General features: G+C 54.1%; 1 protein-coding gene across 1 annotated transcript in view; it reads left to right on the forward strand.

Moving 5' to 3' along the window:
* Hspg2 (heparan sulfate proteoglycan 2) overlaps positions 1–14,186 on the forward strand; it is a 99,187-nt gene that overhangs the window by 63,794 nt on the left and 21,207 nt on the right. Inside the window, exons 39-60 of the mRNA XM_074079620.1 lie at positions 493–606; positions 1,990–2,117; positions 2,241–2,327; positions 3,866–3,924; positions 4,098–4,265; positions 4,398–4,508; positions 6,935–7,035; positions 7,121–7,301; positions 8,539–8,664; positions 8,792–8,944; positions 9,034–9,176; positions 9,430–9,565; positions 9,645–9,799; positions 10,035–10,185; positions 10,881–11,026; positions 11,121–11,256; positions 11,714–11,865; positions 11,983–12,118; positions 12,209–12,360; positions 13,147–13,282; positions 13,473–13,624; positions 14,039–14,177. Of these exons, the coding sequence (XP_073935721.1) occupies positions 493–606; positions 1,990–2,117; positions 2,241–2,327; positions 3,866–3,924; positions 4,098–4,265; positions 4,398–4,508; positions 6,935–7,035; positions 7,121–7,301; positions 8,539–8,664; positions 8,792–8,944; positions 9,034–9,176; positions 9,430–9,565; positions 9,645–9,799; positions 10,035–10,185; positions 10,881–11,026; positions 11,121–11,256; positions 11,714–11,865; positions 11,983–12,118; positions 12,209–12,360; positions 13,147–13,282; positions 13,473–13,624; positions 14,039–14,177 (2,962 nt within the window). The remainder of the gene's footprint in view (positions 1–492; positions 607–1,989; positions 2,118–2,240; positions 2,328–3,865; positions 3,925–4,097; positions 4,266–4,397; positions 4,509–6,934; positions 7,036–7,120; positions 7,302–8,538; positions 8,665–8,791; positions 8,945–9,033; positions 9,177–9,429; positions 9,566–9,644; positions 9,800–10,034; positions 10,186–10,880; positions 11,027–11,120; positions 11,257–11,713; positions 11,866–11,982; positions 12,119–12,208; positions 12,361–13,146; positions 13,283–13,472; positions 13,625–14,038; positions 14,178–14,186) is intronic.

Raw genomic sequence — 14,186 nt, forward strand, 5'->3', positions numbered from 1 at the left:
TGCTAGTGGCTCCCGCCTGTAATCCTAGCTACTTGGGAGACTGAGATCAGGAGGATTGCAGTTGGAGGCCAGCCAGGGCAAATAGTTCATGAGGCCTCATCTCCAAAATAACTAAAGCAAAATGGATTAGAGGTGTAACTCAGGCTGTAGAGCACCTGCTTTGCGATTGCAAAGCCCTGAGTTCAAACTCAAGTCTCACCGAAAAAATATATATATAAATAAACTGTTTCACTGTGTTTGGGCTGGCTGGGGGTACCAGGCAGGATGGGGCAGAACCACCCCCTCTCTGGAGTGGCAAGAGAGCAAAGATGAAAATAGGGGCGGAGAGCTATTGAAAAGGGATACAGGGTGAAGGCTGGGCCCAGGATGTCGTCTCCAAAGCCAGAGGGAGCAGTGTAGACACGGAAGGGAGCAGGAAGGAGAAGAGGCCTGGGTCTGCCGGCCTGGGTGGGACGCTGTTGGGAAGGAAACCAACCCTCCTCTATCCCCCAGGACTGCGCCCCTGGCTACACGCGCACTGGGAGCGGGCTCTACCTCGGCCACTGTGAGCTATGTGAATGCAATGGTCACTCAGACCTGTGCCACCCGGAGACCGGGGCCTGCTCGGTGAGTTGCAAGCAGGGCCAAGTATGGGGTGGTGAGGGGATACGTGGTAAGGCAGGCCTAAGTTCAGAGGCAAGGTTACGGGGTACAGCACCTGGGACAGCAGATCGGGTTACTTAGGGGAGACCAGAGCTATGGAATGACATTATCCTTCTTTGTAAAGAAAGCTTTGTTTGGCTCTTACAATTTCTTGTCACCAAAGTGGCACATGCTGTCTATGGAGAGTTGGAAAACAGATTTTTTTATTGCTTTTTTTGGGGGGTAATTGTGTGTATGTGTGTGTTGCTGGGATTGAACCCAGGTCCTCATGCATGCTAGTGATAGTGTTCTACCACTGGGCTGTGCCCCTCAGACCATAGGGATAAGCCGAAAGGAAAGTTAAAATCCTCCATCATCCTACCACTGTAGGGTTCGCTGTCAACCTCAGAGTGAGGAACTCTTCTGCTCTTCTGGACAAATATTTATGTTCCTCCTCCTTCATCAAACCTAGGGCCTTGTGTAAATGTTTGTGCTTTTTCATACACTTTTCATTTTACAAATAAACACAGGATCCTCGTGGTTAGTCATTGACTTTGTTTTCTTAACTGATCACTATCATTTTTCCCTGTCCTTACATGCTGTGTGTACCAGGACTTTCCAGAGCGGTGTGTATAGCACTGCAACACAGATGGCCAGAACACAGGTGGTTGGCAGAGCCACAAGCTAAGTGTACTGTGTTAGTGCAGAATTATGACCCAGACACATTTTGCTAACAAAGCATGTATTTTCCAAGCTCTGTCTCCAAGTAGCCTTTGATGTTACAAGTTTTTGGATAGAAAAGTATAAGAAACAAAATCATCATCATCCTTTTTGAGAGCTAGTTGGGTGTGTTACTATTAATTTATCGTGTTCCCTTATTTATGGATGTTCAGTTTTATTTCAACACCACTAAGATGAATATCCTTTTAACTAAGCCTCTGTAACCTTCCATGATTGTTTCTACAAGTTCACAAATGCCAGGCATAGTGGCTCCTACCTGTAATCCCAACTACTCATGATTGGAGGCCAGCCGTGGCAAAAAAATTAGCAAGACCCACATCTCAGTCAATAACCCAAGCATGGTAGCTCACACCTGTCACCCCAGCTACATGGGAGGCACAGGTAGGAGGATCACTGTCTGAGGCCAGCCCCTGGCAAAAATGCAGGACGCTATCTGAAAAAAACCTAAAGCAAAAAGGGCTGGAGGTTCCTATGCCTAGGAAGCATGAGGCCTGTGTTCAAACCCCAGAACCACACACAAAAAAAAAAGTTAATGGACTGAATTTCTAGATCAAGGGATTGCCAAATTGAAAGGCATTTAGTAAATCTTTCCTGGTGACTCTTATCTGACACTCTTGTGCCCTGCAGCAATGCCAGCACAATACTGCTGGTGAGTTCTGTGAACTGTGTGCACCTGGCTACTATGGCGATGCCACTGCCGGGACACCTGAGGACTGCCAGCCCTGTGCTTGCCCGTTGACCAACCCAGAAAACATGTAGGTGTCCTTGCTCAAGGCCCAAGGACGAATTCCTGGTGGGGGGTGGAGGGCACTGCCTTGGATTTTGGAGCAGGGTGGGGAGTGGACTTCCAGTGGCCTCACCTTTGCCTCACCCCTCAGGTTCTCCCGCACTTGTGAGAGCTTGGGAGCCAGTGGGTACCGCTGCACAGCCTGTGAACCCGGCTATGCTGGCCAGTACTGTGAGCAGTAAGTACAGAGGGGAGGGGAAGGGAGCTGGGCAAATGGTGGACTGACTCCTAGGTGAGAGCCCTGGGTGTTGGTGCTCAAAAGTGTCTACTAGGACCATGCCCCTCCCTGTCCCAAACTCCAGACTCACACTGGCTACGGCCAGCATATCTCATCCCATTTCTGACACCCAGTGCTCCACCCTAGTTGGACAAAACGTTCTCAGTTCTGTTCCACATTTTCTTTTCTTTTTGGCCATACTGGGGTTTGAACTCAGGGCCTTGCCCTTACTAGGCGATTCTGTTCCACATTTTCCTTTCTTTTTGGCCATACTGGGGTTTGAACTTGGGGTCTTGCCCTTACTAGGCAGGCTCTACCACTTGAGCCACACCTCCAACCCTGAACTTTTGAATTCTCGATGTTCAGCTCTTTCATGTGCTGTTGCACTTCATGGAATATTTTTTTACCCCCCAACCCCCACCGCCCACTTCCTGGTTAACTCCTGCTTTTTTTTTTTTTCTTTCAGTACTGGGGTTGGAACTCAGGGCTTCCTGCTTGCTAGTTACTTTCCCACTTGAGCCATGCCTCCAGCCCTTTTTGCTTTAGTTATTTTCCTAATAGGGTCTTACATTTTTGCCTAAGTTGGCCTGGGTAGAGATCCTCCTATTTCTGCATAGCTGGATGACAGGCATGTACCACCAGACTCAACTATTTGTTGAGATGGGGTCTCATGAATTTTTTTGCCTGGACTAGCCTGCAACTGGTGATCTGTCTACCAAGAAGCTAGGATTACAGGCTTGAGCCACCAAATGTGGCATGCTTTGCATCTTTTGAGACACAGTCTTGCTATGTAGCCCAGGCTGGCCTGGAACCTCTATCCCCCTGCCTCAGCCTCTCAAGTGCTGCCACCATGCCCGGCTTACATTTTTATTACACATCTACTATGTGCCATGCTGTGTGCTAAGGCATTGAGGATAAATTGGTGAACAAAACAGATTCTGTCTCAGCCCTTCTGGAGTCTGCCTCCTGTAACAGCAGACAATCCAGGGAAGAGATAATCTTGCGAATATATATTTATAAACCATGATGGCTTCTCTGCAAGGACTACTTGGAGGGGCTACAACGGTTCAGAAGTCCCATCCTCTCCGTCCTCTCCATGATCTCAGAGCTCTGTTTTCACAGCCTTGAATAGCTTCCTTCACTCTCGTTGTACCTAGAGCTTCCATACTGGTTCCCAGCTAGTGATTTCTACAAGGTCAGGGACTTGGCCATGTTCACTGTTGTGTTTCCAGCACCTGGGATGGTGCCTGGCACACAGTAGCTCCCTAACAAACCTTATACCTCCCTCATTAACCAGCCTGCTAGTGCTCCTGTACACTCCTCTTTCTCAACTTACTGAGGCCTTGTGTTGGGGCCTTTTTGGTCCCCAAAGCCCTTCCAGAACCTGAGCCTCCTCACCTTACAGTGGGCGGCTGGCCAAACTTCTGGTTCCCCAAGTTTACTGTTAAGGAACTGCCTTCCTGTGGCTTGACAGAGCTGGTCCTTGTTCTTCCTGACAGGTGCGCCCCAGGTTACGTGGGTAACCCCAATGTGCAAGGAGGCCGGTGCCTGCCTCAGGGTAAGTGGGCCATGACCCAGGATAAAGGAAATGGGTGAGGTGGGGAGCCTAGGGAGTTTGGGGATACAGGGCTGAGGGTGGGGCTCCCCATCTTTTGGAGAACAGAGATAACTGAGGCACTGCAGTTTGCTGGGGCTCTCCCACCTGAGTGGCCTCTCCTCCCCCGACCCCAGCAGATCAAGCCCCTCTGGTGGTGCAGGTCCATCCTGCTCGGAGCGTAGTACCCCAAGGTGGCCCCCACTCCCTGCGGTGCCAGGTCAGTGGGAGCCCACCGCACTACTTCTACTGGTCCCGAGAGGATGGACGGCCCGTGCCCAGCAGCACCCAGCAGCGACATCAAGGTACCCATGGCCCCATGGTCACCCAGTAAGAGGAGAGGCGTGGACCTGTCCCTGCCCTACTCAGGTCCTGTCCCTATGTGAGCCTAGAGAAGGAGCATTAGCAGTGACAAGCCACCCTCCCCTGCCCACCAGGCTCCGAGCTCCACTTCCCCAGTGTCCAGCCCTCTGATGCTGGTGTCTACATCTGCACCTGCCGGAACCACCACCATACGAGCACCAGCCGGGCAGAGCTGCTGGTCACCGGTGAGTCCCTGCTCCTCTGTCCCCACCATGGCCTGGCCAAGGCTCTACTGCCCTATAGCTCCAGGTCAAGGGCCCATTCTTCTGCTGTGGGGGAGGACGATGGTTGCTGGAAGCAGAATTGGCAAGACTCGATTATGGTCAGTGAAGGTGAGAGAAAAGGTGGCTGGCAGGGGTCTGCGTTCTAGAGTGCTATTTACTGACATGAGGAAGTCTTCAGTTGGAAGATGTCTTCATCTGGACTCCCTAGAGCAGAGTCTAAGACAGGATTTGTGTGCAAGAAACTCAGGGAGTGGAGGGTGGGTATGGTGGCTAACATGTTATCTCAGCTACCCACAAGATAGAGATCAGGAGGATCAAATTCAAGAACAGCTTGGGCAAAAAGTTAATGAGACCCCATTTCAACACAAGCCAGTGTAATCCCCACTACTCAGGAGGCAGAGGTAGGAAGACTGGGGCCCAAGGCTGGCCCAGGGAAAAGCATATGACCCTATCTAAAAGACTGAAAGCAAAAAGGGCTGGAGGTGGGGCTCAAGTGGTTGGAGGTCCTGAGTTCAAATCCCTCCCCCCCCCCAAGAGAAAGTTCCAGGAGGGAAAGTGAGCCAGGGAAGACAGTATATTTAAGAAAGGGGCATTGTCCAGCAAATTACCACTGTGAGCAGATTTTGCTTAGTGTGGCCAAGGAAACTGGGAGCCTCAGAGTCACCCTACCTTGCATGCAGGGAGCTGGGGTCTGTGTGTGCCGGCTCCTTGTCATCATTGACTGAGGCCTGTCCCAGGAGCCTGAAGAAGTTTCCCTGAACTTCTGTCTCACCCTATGGGCATGCACAATGGGCTCCAGTGGCCCAAGAAATGCCTTGTACAAAGAAACCAGCAGATGGTAAAAGTTAGGCAGGGGGCATTGTTGTGAATAGGTGAAGGGACATGGAGGGGAGCCAGCAGCCCATACTGCTAACAGGTCAGAGAGAATCACAGGTTTGGTTTCAACAAGCTGGAGGTGTTTGGGGAGAATCCCAAAGAAGGTTTGTTATGCACCCCAGAGAATGGATTGGGGAGCTTCTGGTATAAAAATGGTGTTTAAAGCTACCATGCAATATAAAACTGCTTAGGGGTAGTGTAACTGCAGGACAGAACCCAGGACAGAGCTCCAGGGAGCTCTAAGTAAAACATGTGTCAAGTTGAAGAGGAAGGGCAGGAAAAGCTGGAGGGAGCAGCCAGAGAGATGGGAGGGGGCTGGGATGTAGCTCGGTGGTACAGCGCTTGCCTAGCATGCGTGAGGCCCTGGGTTCGATCCCAGCACCAAAAAAAAAAAAGAAAAGACAAAAAAAAAAAAAAAAAAAAAAAAAACCTCTCCCCAGAGAGATGGGAGGAAGCCAGGGAGAGGGGGCATCCAGGAAGTGAGAAGGAAAAGGGCTTCTGGGAGAGCAGGTCAACCCCAGCTGCCACGGGAATTATGATACAGACAGAGATGACTTTGGAAGTCAGTCTTTGACAAGATTGATTGTCACTGAGGGGTGGGAGGTGGAAACCAGATTGCAGTGAGGCAAAAATGGGTGGGAAGGCAGCGATTATAGAAAACTACAAAGTCTTAGCAGTGAGCTGAGTGTGGTGGTACATGCTTGTAATCCTAGCACTAAGGAGGCTGAGGCAGGAGGATCACAAGTTCAAGGCCAGCCTGGGCTACCTAGTAAGTCCCTGTCTCAAAAGAGTCTTGGTTTGAGATAGACTAAGCAATGGGGCCAGTAGGTGGAAGAGCAGAGGGTCATGGGGTGTTTTCAGAAATAGAAAATTCCAGAACACATTGGTCTGTGGAGCAGATTGATCCTCAGAATGATTCTGAGGGAGAGAAAGTAAAGTCCTCTGGAGGCTATCGGCTCTCAGAAGTGGGGTGGGCAGGAGCAAGGTCCCATACTTCAGGTCCAGAAAGGAGGAAGCCGGATAGCTCTGGGGGAGGATATAAACATGCCCAGCTGGTAGCTTCTGTTTCCTCAATGAAACACAGCCCTGAGCTGTGAAAGTGGGAGGGTGGGCGGGAAGTTGGGGGGAGATGGGAGGAGGTGTCAAATACTTGTTTGGGAGGATAGAAACTTGAACCAGACAGAGAACCCAGTTGCAGTGAAGTGTGAAGTGTTAAGAGCTCATTTGTGGCCTGTGGTCATGAACTGGAGCCAGTGGGCTTATGAGTGGGGTGCATGGGGTGCTGTTCTCCAGCCATACCAGGCATGGCATGTGCTGACTGGCACCAGCAGGAAGGACACGGGTGTTGCGTTCCAGCCAGGATGGGTGTGGGAGGCACCCAGGGTACAATGGCACATATCTAAGCTGCACCAGGAAGAGAAGAGGTGTCCACAGTTAGTGACTGAGAAAGAAACTGGCCAAAGGACAGGGACCTGGTCAGCCCGACTCAAGGGGGGCTTCCCATCCCACAGAGGCCCCCAGCAAGCCCATCACAGTGACAGTGGAGGAACAGCGGAGCCAGAGTGTACGCCCCGGAGCTGACGTCACCTTCATCTGCACGGCCAAGAGCAAGGTGGGCGTGCAGGGAGGGTTAGGGGAGTCCGTCTCCCGGGTCTCTACACCCACGCAGCTCCTCAGCTCATCCCCTTGCCCCGCAGTCCCCAGCTTACACTCTGGTGTGGACTCGCCTACACAATGGGAAGCTGCCCTCCAGAGCCATGGACTTCAACGGCATCCTGACCATTCGCAATGTGCAGCTGAGTGATGCAGGCACCTACGTGTGCACCGGCTCCAATATGTTCGCCATGGACCAGGGCACAGCCACACTGCATGTGCAAGGTATGCCTCACTGCTACACCTGACCCTCCTCTGCCCACCACGTCTGTGCACCACTTGTAAGGCAACAGGTCAGTTCTGAGCACCACATGTGCCAAGTCCTAGTCCGAGCTCTGAAGAAGCAGGGACGTAGGACAAACAGGGTCTCAACCCTCCTGAAGTATATGTCCTAGTTGAGGAGACCATAGCAAAGGAACAAATGAGCAAACAAGATACTTGCACATGGTGATGTGTGCTGGGGTGGGAAGAGCCAGAGGGAGGAAAAAGCAGGAAGTACGGGGGAGGGTCATACCTATAATCCCAGCAACTGGGAAGTTGAGGCTGAAAGATCAGAAGTTCTAGACCAGGGTTGGAGGCCTGACTCAAGTGGTAGAGCACCTGCCTAGCAAGTGTGAGCCCCCGAGTTCAAACCCCAGTACCGCAAAAAAAAAAAAAGTGAGAGGAACAAACACAGGTCCTGTGGATGGGCTGGTCAGGAAGGGCTTCTCTGAGGAATGAATCCAAGCTGGGACCTGAAGGAGAAGATGGGGTTGAGCCAGTCAGAAAGGTGCATACATTCTCAGCAGAAGAGGCTGCTTGTGCAAAGGCCCTGAGGAAAGTATATTGATGTGTTTGAGGGGCAACAAGGCCAACCTGGCTGGAGCTGCAGGAGACAGGGTAGGTGAGAACTTAAAGGTACAAGCAAAAGTGAGCACCTGGTATGTCAGTGGTCAGAGCAGAGAGTTTGCATTTTATTAGAAAGCAATAGGGAGGGCTGGAGCTCAGTGGTTTAGTGTTTGCCTCACATGCATGAGGCCCTGAGTTCAATCCCCAGTACCACAAAAAGAAAGAAAGAAAGTAATATAATGGTCAACCAGAGCACACCTGTGACTGGACTGTTTAACTGTGCACACCTTTGTCCCCTGCCCCCAGTTCTTTGTCTACTTAAACCTGTAGCTCATGTCTATATCTCAAAGATGGCTGAAGACGGGCTGAGTGCTCACTCTGCCTCTTCCCACGCATGTCCCGAGCCGTGTCATAAACCTCCTTTCTCTGCTGCCTTCAAAAAAAAAGAAAAAAAGCAATAGGGAGCATGTGCAGTGTTAAGGAGAGAAGTAGCGAGGTCCCATGATGATTTAAAAGCTCCCTCTGGCTCCTGCATGGACAGATGACCGTGCAAGGCTAGAGTGGTGAGGAGGCCGTTTCCGTGGGGCAGACAGCTCCTTACCCTGACTATATCTCCTTTCTCCTCCCTCACCAGCCTCGGGTACCTTGACTGCTCCTGTGGTCTCCATCCACCCACCACAGCTCACAGTGCAGCCTGGGCAACTGGCTGAGTTCCGCTGCAGTGCCACAGGGAACCCCTCTCCCACCCTTGAGTGGACAGGTGAGACCAGGACTGCAGTGACATTCAGGGCCCAGCTCTTCTGGATCTGGAGGGCAGGGGCAGAAATAGTATATGGGGCTAAGAACAGGGCCAACCCAGTGGTACTAAACTCATGTCTCCACGCCAGGGGGCCCTGGCGGCCAGCTCCCTCAGAAGGCTCAGATCCACGGGGGCATCCTGCGCCTGCCAGCTGTTGAGCCCTCGGATCAGGGCCAGTACCTGTGCAGAGCCCACAGCAGTGCTGGACAGCACGTGGCCAGGGCCTTGCTGCAGGTGCATGGTGAGAGAACCAGGCTAGGTTGGGGCCTAGGGCAGGGGCTGGAGCCTGCGGTTAGCCCAGTGAGGTATCTCATGGGGCTCTGTTTACAGGGGGCAATGGACCCAGGGTCCAGGTGAGCCCTGAGAGGACACAGGTGCATGAGGGGCGCACAGTCAGGCTGTACTGCAGGGCCGCAGGCGTGCCTGGTGCCAGCATCACATGGAGGAAGGAAGGAGGCAGCCTGCCCCCACAGGTGAGCTCCCAGGCTCAGCAGAGCCCAGCACCTGCCCGCTGGCCCTCCACTCCCTCTCCTCTCTGGCCCTGACTTCAGGGGTCACCCAATCTGCCTCTTCACTGCCTGGTTCTGTGGTTCTTGGGGCCTCACTGGCCTGGATCTGTCCCTGCCCCTTCCCTGTTTGCCCTCTCCTCCCACCCTCCCACCTCCCACCCTAATTTGTCCTGGCAATCTGCCTGTTGGGTGGCTGAGCCTTCTTGCCATGTGGCAGGCCCGATCGGAGCGCACAGACATTGCCACTCTGCTCATCCCGGCCATCACACCTGCTGACGCTGGCTTCTACCTCTGCGTGGCCACCAGTCCCACAGGCACCGCCCAGGCGCGCATCCAAGTGGTTGTCCTGTCAGGTACAGGGCCTCCCGGGCCAAGGGTGTGGGAAGGATGAACCCAGGTCCCTGGGGTCTGCTTATACTCCTGTGACCACAGCCTCAGGTGCCAGCACACCGCCAGTCCGAATTGAGTCCTCCTCGCCATCAGTGACTGAAGGACAGACACTCGATCTCAACTGTGCAGTGACAGGGTTGGCCCACACCCAGATCACATGGTACAAGAGAGGGGGAAGCCTGCCTCCCCATGCCCAGGTAGGAGGGTCCTCAGCCTGTGGCAGGGACCTGGGGGGCAGGGGCTCTGTCCGGGGGTGGACTGTACACATGGGGGCACTCCCAGCAGACAGCCAGGACTGATTCCCTTCCCCCCAGCTCCCAGCACATGTGGCTCAGACAGAGCCTGGGAGTTTGATGACTGAATCACCAGTGCCCAAAGGGAGCAGACTACAGCCCTGTCCTCATCTTCACATACTTTGGCCCCTGCCCCCAGGTCCACGGCTCCCTGCTGCGGCTCCCCCAGGCCTCCCCAGCTGATTCTGGAGAATATGTGTGTCGAGTGGAGAGTGACTCGGGTCCCAAGGAGGCTTCCATCATTGTCTCTGTCCTCCACAGCTCCCACTCTAGCCCCAGCCACACCCCAGGTGAGGAGCCAGGTGCAGCCAGGCCAGGGCCGAGCCCTGGGCTCTCCCCATTTCAGGGAAAGATGCCTGTGATCTCTTCAGTAGCATCAGGACAGAGGGGCATCCCCGACAGGTTATGTCCCTTCACTGCTGGCTCAGGAAGCCATGGGCTGGGATAATGTGGGTCCAGCTTGCTCCATTTCAGAATTTGTCAGCAAACAGCATTTATAGGGTTGAACACTGAGCTGGGAGTTAGGCTGACCAGGGTTCAAATCCCAACTCTGCCCTTGATCAGAATAGTTCCTTTACCTTTTAGGACCTCAGTTTCCTCATCTCTAAAAGAAAGACTACACCATTTGTAGATTATCTACACTTGTGTGTGATTTAAATACCTGCTATATGATGATATGGTCAGATAAGCCAGGGCCCATAGAAAGTGCTGAAAACTGACAAGGAAGGGCTCGGGCTTCCTACATCTTGTCACCAATAGGGCGCAATGGGCAGATCGGCCTGGAGTCCTGAGTGAGGGGTGGGGACAGAAGGAGGCTCACTCAGCTGGCCATGTGGAGGCAGAGGTGTGTGTTATAGTCCAGAAAGACCTCACACCAGCTCTCCCCAGCTAGGGCATGGTTGCCCTTGAAGGCACCCATGGCCCTCTGCCCAAGGCTACAGGTGAGTCTCAAGCCCAGGCCTCTGACCAGTCCCTTTGTGCCCAGCCACTGGCAGCACCCAGCCCATCCGCATTGAGTCCTCCTCTTCCAATGTGGCCGAGGGGCAGACCCTGGATCTGAATTGTGTGGTGCCCGGACAGGCCCAGGTGACATGGCGCAAGCGTGGGGGCAGCCTCCCTGCCCGGCACCAGGTACAACAGCCCCCAGAGCCACCAGTCTGCTGGAGGGATTGGGTGGGGATTCTTCCAGCCCTCTGCTAACTGCCCCCAACCTGTTTGTGCACAGACCCATGGCTCCCTACTGCGACTGCACCAGGTGTCCCCTGCCGACTCGGGCGAGTACGTGTGCCATGTGGTCCTTGGCTCAGAGCACATGGAGACCTCTGTCCTGGTCACTATTGAGCCCTCGGACTCCATTCCTGGTGAGTGGCCCCCAGTGACGTGGAAAGCTGGAGGACGCCTAGAGCCTTCCAGGCTAAGGCACAAATGACTTCTGCTGTCTGCTGAGGTTAGGAGGCTACCCTGGCACTGGCCACAGGGTCCTGTCCAAACAGATCGCTTGTCCAAGTGACCTGCCATCTCCTCACCACATTGTCATTGGTCATGGTGCTCCCCGGTTTCTGCTTCTGCCTCCTCGTCCACTCTCCACTCTCTCTCCAGGCCTTACTACCTCACTCTCATTTCTTACTTCCTGCCACCAGGCTCCGCCCCCACCCTGGTCCTCCTCCAGTTACTGAGCTGAGTGAGGGCTTCAAATCAAAAAGCCCTGCTCTCCCACCCTCTTCCCAAGACACAGGTCTGGCGTCAGATCTCGAGTCTGAGCCAGTCTCAGGTGTCCTCTTCTGGGAGCATCCACTACCCTCCTCATTGTCCCCACAGCCCCAGGACCCATCCCACCTGTCAGAATCGAGTCTTCATCCTCCACAGTGGCCGAGGGGCAGACCCTGGATCTCAATTGTGTGGTGGCAAGACAGGCCCACCCACAGGTCACGTGGTACAAACGTGGAGGTAGCCTTCCCGCCCGGCACCAGGTACTGGGGCACCTGGAATGTGGGAGGGGCCGTGAGTGGAGGGTTGTGGGGGTACCAGCTCCCAGCTAGGGGTCAGACTCTGGGAGACTCTCTTATGTCCTTCCCATGGCTGCCCAGGTCCGAGGCCCCCGCCTGTACATCTTCCAAGCCTCCCCAGTGGACGCAGGAGAATATGTCTGTAGAGCCAGCAACGGCCTGGAGGCCTCCATCACAGTCACAGTGACCAGCACCCAGGGAGCCAACTTCGTTTACCGTGAGTGGGGCACCAGGCTGGGTCTGGATGGAGGAGTAGAGGTTGGGGTGGCTTTAGAGAACTGGATGACCGTGACTTTCTATCCTGTAGCCCCTGGTGGCACCCAACCCATCCGCATCGAGTCCTCTTCCTCCCATGTGGCTGAGGGGCAGACCCTGGATCTGAACTGTGTGGTGCCAGGACAAGCCCATTCCCAGGTCACGTGGCACAAACGCGGGGGCAGCCTGCCTGCCCGGCACCAGGTATGGGGTAGGAAGATGGAGGATCCAAGAAGAATGGGGGATCCCCAGGTGGTGGGGAGGGCTGAAGGCTCCTCTGAGAAAAGGGAGGCCTTAGACCCCACTGGATGGTGCACAGAGCAGGGTTAGAACCCAAGACTTTGGCCTGACCAGCCTAGGTGGAAATCCCTATTTCCACTCAGTAGCTTGTGACCTCAGGCAAATTACTTGTGCCTAGTTTCTGCATCTATAAAATGATAATAGCAGTCCCTACCTATAAAGTTAAATAATATATCTACAGTAGTGGGGTATGGCTCAAGTGGAAGAGTGCTTGCTTAGCAATCATAAGGCCCTGAGTTCAATCCCGAATATTGCCAAAAAATAAAAGGTAATACTACCCGGAACTGAGGCTCGTAGGCAGTGCTAGGAGATGTTACTGGTGTCATAGTACATCTCTGTCATGCTGTGTTTTGTAGAATTTAGGAGCCTGCCAGTTGCTGGCTACACAGTTGATTTCCTGCACCTAAGGGGAAAATGCGTCCACTTATAACTGACTGAGTAGCCATTGGAGGTGCACCTTGATTTCAGACCTTAGAGTGTGTGCCCCACATTGGCGCAGTGTGGTTCTCAGGGCCCCTTCTATGCCACCCCCCACTCTTGGAACAAGACCCCCTTTCCTACTGCTGAGCAGGACAGGGAAAGCAATCCCAAGCTGACAGCCAGGCCCCGGATTGCTGAGTGCAGCCAGTTGCAGGTTCAGGCACTGGGTCTTGGGAGAGCTCCCTCTGACCTCACTATCCTTCTGGCCAGACCCACGGCTCCCTGCTAAGGCTACACCAGGTGTCCCCTGCTGACTCGGGCGAGTATGTGTGCCGGGTGGAGGGCAGCTCCGGGCCTCTGGAGACTTCTGTCCTGGTCACCATTGTGCCTGCAGGCTCTGTGCCTGGTGAGTAGCACAGGATTGGTGGCGGGGGGGGGGGGGGAGCAGGCAAGGCTGGATCACCCCGGGAAAGCTCCCCACTCCAGCCATGGCAGGACCAGAAGGCCACAGTCTGCACTTCCCATGAGAACAGTGTCCCCTGTCCCCACTCACACCCACCTTCAGTCCAGGCTGACCCTCTGTCCTTTGTTGCCAGCACTTGGTGTCACCCCTCCAGTCCGGATAGAGTCATCTTCCTCTCATGTGGCTGAAGGGCAGACCCTGGATCTGAACTGCCTTGTTTACGGACAGGCTCATGCCCAGGTCACATGGCACAAGCGTGGGGGCAGCCTTCCCGCCCAGCACCAGGTAGGAGGTGGAGAATGAAGGAGAGGCCTGAAGGACCCTCATAACTGCAGAATGCAGAGCATAGACTTTGAATTCAGGCACTTCTCTGCCACTTGCCTGCTGTGTGACCTTAGGCCTGTCACTTCACTTCTCTGATCTTTAATGTTGTCTGTCAAATGGACTCATACTGCCTACTTCATCTATCCTGTAGCATGTCAGCAAATGCTAGTGCCAGGTCTCAGCAGTGCCTGGCATGGGTCAGGTGGCAGGTTCAGTACTGTCCCAACTCTGGGGCAGGAAGATTGAAGGGTTATAAATGGAGTTTCTCCCTGGAAGAGCTGGCTGGGCCAGACAGGACCAGGGAGGGAGCAGGAGCCTGGCTGTGAACCCCGGTACCCAGCTCTGAAACTGCCACCTCCATCCTGCCTCTCCCAGGTGCATGGGTCAAGGCTGCGGCTGCCCCAGGTGACTCCAGCTGACTCCGGGGAATATGTGTGCCGTGTGGCCAGTGGCTCAGGCACCCAGGAAGCCTCGGTCCTCGTCAAAATCCAGCAGCGCCTCAGTCCCACACACAGTGAGTCTC

The sequence above is a fragment of the Castor canadensis genome, chromosome 7, assembly GCF_047511655.1.
Source record: "Castor canadensis chromosome 7, mCasCan1.hap1v2, whole genome shotgun sequence".
Lineage (NCBI taxonomy): Eukaryota > Metazoa > Chordata > Mammalia > Rodentia > Castoridae > Castor > Castor canadensis.